The sequence below is a fragment of the Silene latifolia genome, chromosome 7 (genome assembly GCF_048544455.1).
Source record: "Silene latifolia isolate original U9 population chromosome 7, ASM4854445v1, whole genome shotgun sequence".
Lineage (NCBI taxonomy): Eukaryota > Viridiplantae > Streptophyta > Magnoliopsida > Caryophyllales > Caryophyllaceae > Silene > Silene latifolia.
Genome location: NC_133532.1, coordinates 25481445 through 25491004, shown reverse-complemented (window position 1 = coordinate 25491004; position 9560 = coordinate 25481445). Strand labels below are relative to the sequence as shown.

The following is a 9560-nucleotide window of genomic DNA, read 5'->3' as shown; positions in this document are numbered from 1 at the left end:
AGTAATCTACATGCCCGTTACGTAAACCTTTCTTCCCCGCGGTGGATACGTCATGGAAAATACCCGAATATCATGGGAACCTTCAACACTTCACGGTACCTACGTATGGGAAAATCTCGAAATATACATATTTGATTTATTTTGCACGCGGTCGACCGACCAAGGAAGAAAATAAGGAAAGTCACATATACATTTGGATTATTCTATTCTAGCCGAGGTGAAAAAAGTGAGACCAAACTGAACGAGACAAGGAGGGGTGGTCAAAAACGCGAAACCAAAGTGGACTAGATATGGAGGGGTACGCCTGGCCCGTGCTGTAGTGCAACGCACGGGAGACGCTCGAAAGCCCCAATAGCAAGCTACTGTGGTGGACTTTCCCCTTAAAAATTAATTTAATATCGTGTGAGCCATTGGCCCACATATCAGATATTAAACTGATAAGAACAGATACTACACTTGATCTTAGCCAAAAGGCCGAGAAAGGTATGCCTTATTCCTATGCACTTATGGCTTTTTATATCTGATGATTCTGCTCCCTCTTGTTTCACGGTCGATGTGGGACATTTCTCTTTTGTTATTATATATGACAAGGCAGGGAGTTTCTTGTATACGGAACCGGCGATCTTGCTCGACGTTGGATATGGTTTGTGAGATCAATATTTTCTATTAGTATAATAATGTAGACTATTAACACTAGCCGCATTATTCTACTACCACCGCCAGGGGACGTAGATCAAAAACCATGAAGAGCTAACAAGTAATAGGCTTACTATACGGAATAGGCAACACGTTGCGACGGCGAAACCCATAGAAAACGTCGGGCTTTTCGAGACCAACTTGCGAAAATTATTGTGTAAATAAATAAATAAACATCTTCGCACGCCTGGCCATAATTTTTTGAAGAGTAGAATTGACGGTCTTTCACCCTTATTAACTCCTCCATACAAAATGGCTACCCTTTCCCGGGTTGTAGCTATTCCTTTTAGATTCAAATCGTTCGTTTTCAAAAGTGCGCTATACGGAACGGGCTCGTTTACCCGATTTTCTGTATTTCCTTTTTTTTTTTTCCAGATTTATTTTTGAAATGTGCGAGACCGCCGTCGGCTCGGTGTTATGAATAACAAGCTCTTTTTTACTTAGCAGCGAAAAAGGCGGTGGTTCTCGTAAACATCCACTGCGGGGTGGCTTCGCTTAGCTTGTTCGGTTAGTAGCCGCATTATTCTACTACCACCGCCAGGGGACGTAGATCAAAAACCATGAAGAGCTAACAAGTAATAGGCTTACTATACGGAATAGGCAACACGTTGCGACGGCGAAACCCATAGAAAACGTCGGGCTTTTCGAGACCAACTTGCGAAAATTATTGTGTAAATAAATAAATAAACATCTTCGCACGCCTGGCCATAATTTTTTGAAGAGTAGAATTGACGGTCTTTCACCCTTATTAACTCCTCCATACAAAATGGCTACCCTTTCCCGGGTTGTAGCTATTCCTTTTAGATTCAAATCGTTCGTTTTCAAAAGTGCGCTATACGGAACGGGCTCGTTTACCCGATTTTCTGTATTTCCTTTTTTTTTCCGTTTTATTTTTGAAATGTGCGAGACCGCCGTCGGCTCGGTGTTATGAATAACAAGCTCTTTTTTACTTAGCAAAAAAAAGGCGGTGGTTCTCGTAAACATCCACTGCGGGGTGGCTTCGCTTAGCTTGTTCGGTTAGTAGCTTCTCTTTTAGTTTGTTTTTTCCCCCCATCGTAGGGGACTGTCAAAGAGCGTCGTCGGGCCTCTCAGGGGGTCGGGGGTTTGAAAAAGAAAATAAAAAGGTGGTGGTTCATTGGAGATCTCAGCTGAACAGGTACTAATGGGCCCGGCAAAGACCGCTCGTTATCCTTCCACCGACGAGAGCGGGAGGTGCTCGTTGCTCGTGAAACCAGCCTCACGCGGTCCCCTCCACTCTAGGGCCCCGTCGACTTGGCCCTTCGACCGTGCCGAGGGCACCGACTCCCAACTTGGAGAGGGCGAGCCAGCATACAGCTGTCCCAAAGACCCGACCCAAGCAGCGGAGTCCATGTTCCGTCACCTCGGAGCCCCCACTCGGGTTACAAGCTCATGTTACTGAGCTCGGCAATAATCAAATGTCAAGCAGAGGCTTATTAACGCTTAAACTTATCCATGTTTCCTCGATGTGGGATTTATTTGGCCCCGTTATACTTTTTTTATTCCTTAGTCCGCGGTGGTTAAGTATTGTAGGATTTATTTTGCTTCATGCTTTTCAATTTCATAAAAGACACCTATATCTCGACTATAATAATAGTTGAAATGCCTAAATACCAATTTGTGTACTATAAGTTACCCAAACTTGATAAACTTGATTACAACAAATACCCATGATTATAAATTCAATCGCGAATATAACAAAGATGAACTCCTCCCTCCGTTGCATTAACCTGTTTACCATTTTTTTTTAATGAGCGATACTTTAATCAAAGGTGATATTCAAAACAGGAGATGTTTTTTTATGAGGGGTACGCTCCAAAGTAACTTCCTTTTTTTTTCGCCCAAGTTACAGTATTTAGTAAATGAGCAACTCACCGACTTTGTTTCAGACTCGAAAAATGTCATCTTAAAAAAAACATCAGTTTCACTAGCACTTCATTTTATTTCGGAGAAAAGGGATTACACATCGGATATAATACCTCATATCCTTCCAGTTTTTGAGTTTATATGTATTTTTTTTAGCATTTAAAATTTATAAGTTTTATAATAATTTTTTGATAGCAAAACTCAAAATTAATTGAATTTATAAGTATAGTTTTTGAGCAATGTTGTATTTTTTTCGCTTAATGTTTGAATGAATGACCTCAAAAATTTTATACTAAAAACTTATATTTTTTTAAATAAAACTCGAAAAATTAATCATAAATTTCAGAAAGTACAAAATCAGATTTACTAACTCTGATGTATAATCTATATATACTGTTCTATTTCGTGTAATTTATTCTATTTTTTTTTGCCGAAAACTTGCACCATTTTGCTAATTTATACCTATAATTTTAATTTTTCTCGAACCTATCTAAAAGTTCCTCCCATCGTCCCAACCCTGATTTTTGTCATCCATCTTTAGTATCATCCCAATTTTATGATCCTTTTACAGAGACGTTGATCATTAGTATAGTTTGCCAAAATTAAACCCAAAGGTTAAGACTTAACACAATTTTTGCTTTCTTGCGGAGTACATTTAAGGAAGTGTTTTACTATAAAATAAAAATAAGGTAGCAGCTCTTCATAAAATGGCCTAAACCGTAGGTACTCCTTAACAACAAAAAAAAGGAAACTAATTGTATTTTTTTAGCCTTAAAACACGAAAAACCCTCAATAGAAGGACTATTCTTAAGATTTGTGACTATGTTAAAAGGAAAAACCAGAGGTTTGAAGCCCATGAAGCATATTTAGAGTCGCACATTCGTAACTCATGTTTCACGCAAACCCATCCTCAGCGCGCTTAAGAGGAGCATACAGAGGACTGAAAAAAAGAGGTCAACCGAGTTGCCGCCCCTTCACACAAACATTCCCAAGAACAAAAATCGTTCTTGGTACAGCATCGCTTAGCATCTGCATTGCCGGGGATTAATGAATCTGCCGAGAGTGCATACACAGCAACAGCAAGGGTTACCCAAAGAAAAAAACAATTCAATTCTATATATGCCTACCATTCATTGCCTTCTAACGCGTGTATGGCAGGTCAATGAAGAACAATTCTAGAGATCGCTCACAGTCCCAAAACAGTTTACTTAAAAAACATTTAAACCTCACTAATAATTGTATCCCTATCTGAACGCTACAAAAACAGAGCTGGGAGAAAAGAAACTAGACGAGTAGACGGTACATCTAATCTTCATGTGGGCAAATGTACACATACCATAGGATCAGAGGTCGAAAACTCCAATACCATTTTGACTACCATTCATTCCACTGGCCCCCCGAAAGGCGCCTGATCAAATAATCCCGTTTGGACTACCATTCAATCCCAGGTGCCAACATATATGCCTTCATTTCCCTTCATTCCTGTACAACATCAGGAAATTCATGGCGGAAGAATAATTATGGCTTCATGAAAAGTGCTAATTACTAGTTACTACCGAGTACTATGGATACAGCTACCCGCTACTGATTACATACTCGCAATCTAAGGCAACCACTACTTTACACCTATAAACAGAGCACATCTACTCATCTGCCTTGATCACAGCCAAGAATAATATGCCAAAGGTCCACTAATATATGTGGGACGGAAGGCAGATAAAATCAGTCCGATCAACCCTGAAATTTCATATCTCCCTCCATTTATTACTTCCACTACCAAGTACCAACCGCGGTCACAATATTTAATAAAAAGAATAAACACAGCTAAAGAGCGAGGAGAAAGAGTAGTCCACTTACATGACAGATAACTGACAGATATCAAAGCAAAAAAAAAAAAAAAAAAAAAAACCTGAAAGATACTAAAGAAAGATAGGGAGTATAACAAGGCAAGCAGAAACCAGAAATAACATCACGCTACAAAAACCGAAAGTAAATTATCCCCATCACATAACAAATACCCAAAGCAGTTACTAAGTAAATGGCACAACTCGAAGCTACTATAAGCCGAGTACTATCTGAAGAAATACTGTATACTGCTACTTGGAAGAAAAGCACACCAATTGAAAAAGAAAGAAAAAAAAAAGAGAGAAGAATGAAAGTACTGGGAAGCAAGCGAGAAAAAAGGCGGGGTCCTTAAATATCACTAAATATCCTCTGCAAACATAAACCCGAATTTGACACCCTTCGGGTTATTATTGTTGTCCCTGCCATGATTGAGCGTCATAACCACCATAACCTGCATTTCTGTTATGTTCGCCATAACCACTTCCCATGTAGCCACTTCCAGCTGCTGACTGATCTCCACCGTCACCATTGCCAGTGGGCCCACTTCCTGCACGACCACCAACAGACCCATATCCACTAGCTCCATAACCACCGCCGTATGCTTGGTTGCCATACCCAGGACCCCCGGCAGGTGTCTGACCTGTTTGTGCAGAGGCACCACTTCCATACCCTGCAGTGGGGCCGTAACCCGCCCCATACCCAGAAGACCCATAACCAGCAGCTTGGTTGCTCCAGGCAGCTTTCATAGCACTCGCGGCTCCAGCTCCGTAACCTCCAGCTTGAGCTGCAAAAGCACCTGCAGCACCTCCATAACCACCACCATAACCCCCATAACCGCCATAACCACCTGTTGGGCCACCATAGGCCCCGCCATACCCTGCGGCATTATAGCCTGGGTATGACGAAAAGCTCGCACTTTGAGGCTGCATGTATCTATTTCCATCCATACGATTATCATATGACCCTGAATTGCCTCTTGAAGAGCCATAGTTCTGATAACCTCCACCACGGTTGCCGCTACCTGAATTTGCATCCTTTGGGAGAGCCCGTTTAACTTCTACATCCTTTCCATTCAGATCATGAAAATTCTTCTGCAATACCCTGTCAACTGCATCCTCAGTATCGAAAGATATGAACCCAAAACCACGCGGACGTTGAGTTGACTGATCATACATTATGACAGCATCAGTCACCTGCCCAAAATTCTCAAAATATTGACGGAACTCTTCATCTGTTAAAGTAGGGGGTAATCCTCCAACAAAAATCTTCTTCGTCCTAATATTACCACCACCTCCAGAGGTTCCCCTTGCACCCTGAGATGAGTCCTGTCTGAAGGCACTTTGATCTTCCCTAGAAAGAGCCCTTTTAGCTTCCACCTAAAATATGTAAGCACAATACACTTTATTATAATAACTTTCATCAAAATAAAGAAAGAAAAAAGACGATTAAAAAGCATATCACCAAAGGAGGAGTGATTAATTTGATGTATCTAAGAACAACAGATGCAACGACAACCACCTACCCATATAGGCCTATACCAAATCCAGCGTCAAATAATGTACATCAAATCGAGTGTCCTACTAAGCAATTGTTTTCTATGAAAACTTACAAGTACTGCTCCCTTATCACTTATCAGTCATATATACGCGTATTACCTAATTCTACCACAGGTCAAACACTAGACAAAAACTTAACCAAGTTTTGTTGCGCAAACCTCACCACCCTTCATCTCAACTCTTGACTCCGTCAATTCACTAGTGAAGAATTACCGTAAGCACACAGGCACACAGGCTCCCTCACCTCAAGGAATTAAACCTTATTGTATCAATATAATGACAGTTTAAAAATATAAAATCCTAAAATATGATACCAGAGTTGCTTGATTTGATCTATGTGACTATGTCACACTCAACCCAGAAAAATCCCTTCAAATGACCACAAAAACTCAAGTTGACTCACCCTACACCTTCGTCACTGCAAGAAAAAATAATTGAAACTAATAGAGTCTATCACATACTATTATGGATATCAATGGCAGAGTTTCCTCAATACAGTGTATTCACATAAGCAAATTAAACACTTTCAACTACCATCCGCATCCAGCTTCCTCCACTACAGCACGTCATGATGTCAATACGAAAAATAAACAAGAAAGTGAAAAACAAAAACATTTCCACACAGAATCCCCAATTCAGTCTAACAATTACAGCATTGTGCCAAGACGGTAACACACAAAATCAAATTCCCTCAGCACCTCAAAAGTAACAACAGATCACCCACAAAAATTCCCAAATATACGTTTCTTCATTATAAAATAATCATGCCCCTACTCTCATACTGCCATACACCCATCTCCGCTGTCAACGAAACCTGTATCTATAGGTTCAAATATAAGAAAAAAAACAAAGCAAAAATTAATGACTAGCAAGCTTTCCTAAATATTCAAGCTATGTTTACCCTTCCGTAACTTAAACTACTGGCTCCACATCTCCAAATCTAGCCGTTTAATCGACTCGTAGAGATTCAAAGGTTTTTGAAGTCACACTAATTGGTAGTTATTAATAAGGTTATCCTTAGTGTACGGAGGAGTAGTTATTATTACCAATTCGTCCCCGCTAACTTCAAATCCTGGTTCCACCACATCGTCGCCTCGAATCGTAATGATTCAATCCAACAAAGAGTAATAATACAAACTGACAAATCCAAATAAAATAACCTAAATAAATAAAGAATTAAATAAAGTGGATGAATTACCATTCTACCATCAATGGTGTGCTTATCCTGAAGAAGAGAATCAATGGAAGAAGGGTTAGAAAAGTGAACAAAAGCAAAACCACGAGGACGACCGGTGGTTTTGTCACGCATGACGACAGCGTTGGTGACGTCACCGTACTTAGAGAAGTGATCTCTCAAAGTATCTTCGGTAGTTTCCCAAGTAATCCCTCCCACGAACAGTTTTCCTTCTTCTGCTTCCATTGTTTTTTAATTTCTGAGTTTTTTCGATTTGGGGATTTTTTCTTAGGGGAAGGAAGGAAGACGGAAATTAGGGTTTTAGAGAGGATGATTTGGGGGTGTAAGTGTGTAACTTGTAAGAGGGGGGACAAAATATCGGGGGTTCTTGTGCTTTTGTCTGAAATTTTGTGCTTGCTGACTTGATGTGGCTTTATACGGCGTCGTTTTTAGAGGTGATCATGGGCCGGACCAATGCGGGCTTGGGTCGGGCCTTTCTAACAAAAACGGCCCATTTGTATGGGCCGGGCCGGGTCGGGCCAAATGCGTGGGCTCATTTAGCAAGCCCAAACCCGGCCCTTATAGGCTAATGCAGGCTTTTGAGTCTAAATGGGCTTTTTCGGACCCTAAAATTTACGACTTACCTGGGAAATAATTAGCGTAATACCTTAAGTTACAACTTTTAAAACATACATAGTGTATAAAATTGTACAAAATATGATGAAATCCATAAGAATTGCTCTCTATAATAAAATAAAGACAAACATCGCCACTTTAGAATGCTTAATCATGCATTCGTAGATATGATTTATGTTATGCATACTTTGTTTTATAAATCTAAAAAAATATACTTGAGTTTGTAAAGAGTTGGGTATAATTTTAACGTTATTTTAATAGGTTTTATTAGAAAAAAAAAATTCATTATTAATAAATATGGGCCGGGTCGGGCCAAAATTTGGGCCAAACGCTTGGCCCAAACCCGGCCCCAAAATATTATGGGCCTTTTTAGGCCGGCCCATGGGCTTTTTTGGGCCAAAACTAAAGGCTCAAGCCCTTCCAAAAAGCGGGCCGGGTAGGGCCAATGGGCTTGGGCCATTTGATCAGCTCTAGCTAGAGGTGATCATGGGCCGGGCCTTTTTAACAAAAGCGGACCATTTGTGTGGGCCGGGTTGGGTCGGGCCAAATGCGTGGGCTTATTTAGCAAGCCTAAACCCGGCCCTTATGGGCTAATGCGGGCTTTTGGGCCTAAATGGACTTTTTCGGGCCCTAAAATTTACGACTTACCCTAGGAAATAATTAGTTAATACCTTCGGTTACAACTTTTAAAACATACATAGTGTATAAAATTGTACAAAACATGATGAAATGCTCTCTAAATAAAAATAAAGACAAACATCGCCATTTTAGAATGCTTAATCATGCATTCGTAGATATGATTTATGTTATGTATACTTTGTTTTATAAATCTAAAAAAATATACTTGAGTTTGTAAAGAGTTGGGTATAACTTTAACGCTACTTTAATAGGTTTTATTAGAAAAAATATTCATTATTAATAAATATGGGCCGGGTCGGGCCAAAATTTGGGCCAAACGCTTGGCCCAAACCCGGCCCCAAAATATTTTGGGCCTTTTTAGGCCGGCCCATGGGCTTTTTGGGCCAAAACTAAAGGCCCAAGCCCTTCAAAAAAAGCGGGCCGGGCTGGGTAGGGCCAATGGACTTGGGCCATTTGATCAGCTCTAAGTACAGCCCACCAAGAAAGACACAAGAAAAGAGAAATATGGTACTGGTACGAGTAGAACACAACCATTTAAGGCTGGCAAGAAAAGAAGAGTAAGGTGAGTAGACTAACAAACAGGTCAGGTTCGTGTTGTTCGGGTTTGGCGGAATTCGGGCTGGACTAGGTCGAGTCGGGTCATTTCGCGTTTAAGTTATTTTCGGGTATCTTGTTTTCAAGTAATTATTTGGAGAGAATGATCAATTTGTGATAATAAACATTCGGGTCAGGTTAAATAAGCAAGCCAATTTAGGTTTTGGTCATATTTGGGTCCTCAATTCGGGTTCAGGTCAAGTTTGTTTGGGATCGATTTAGTTTTGCTATGTCATAATGAGGGTAAGAGAACTCTTTGGAATAAGAGAGACCTAATGAGAAACTTTTGAAGGAGCACAAGTTAAAACGCATTGTCATAAACGTTCTAAGAGCCATTGACTATAATGGAGGACGTCAAACACATTTTAAGGTGGGGGAGGAGAAGTCCAAAAAGAAGGGATCTAAGAAGTCCAAGGGTATGCAATGTACCACATATATATTAGTCACTATCATACTTTAGTTAGAAAGATGCAAAGAGAGAAGATGCGTACTATGTAAATATAATATGTAAACACGCAGTGTTAAATTAATTAGAA

General features: G+C 40.2%; 1 protein-coding gene and 1 non-coding gene across 2 annotated transcripts; both read right to left on the bottom strand.

The window, feature by feature from the left end:
- Window positions 1-293: 293 nt before the first annotated feature.
- Window positions 294-487, bottom strand: LOC141593681 (U2 spliceosomal RNA). The gene has a single exon (XR_012521752.1). It is a non-coding gene; the product is annotated as a U2 spliceosomal RNA (small nuclear RNA).
- A 4048-nt stretch (window positions 488-4535) lies between these two features.
- On the bottom strand, window positions 4536-7558 carry LOC141591998 (heterogeneous nuclear ribonucleoprotein 1-like). The gene is made up of 2 exons (XM_074412531.1): window positions 7180-7558; window positions 4536-5801 (listed from the first exon to the last, which is right to left on the bottom strand). The coding sequence occupies exons 1-2, from the start codon at window positions 7399-7401 to the stop codon at window positions 4833-4835; spliced, it is 1191 nt and encodes a 396-aa protein (XP_074268632.1). The 5' UTR covers window positions 7402-7558; the 3' UTR covers window positions 4536-4832.
- Window positions 7559-9560: the final 2002 nt, after the last annotated feature.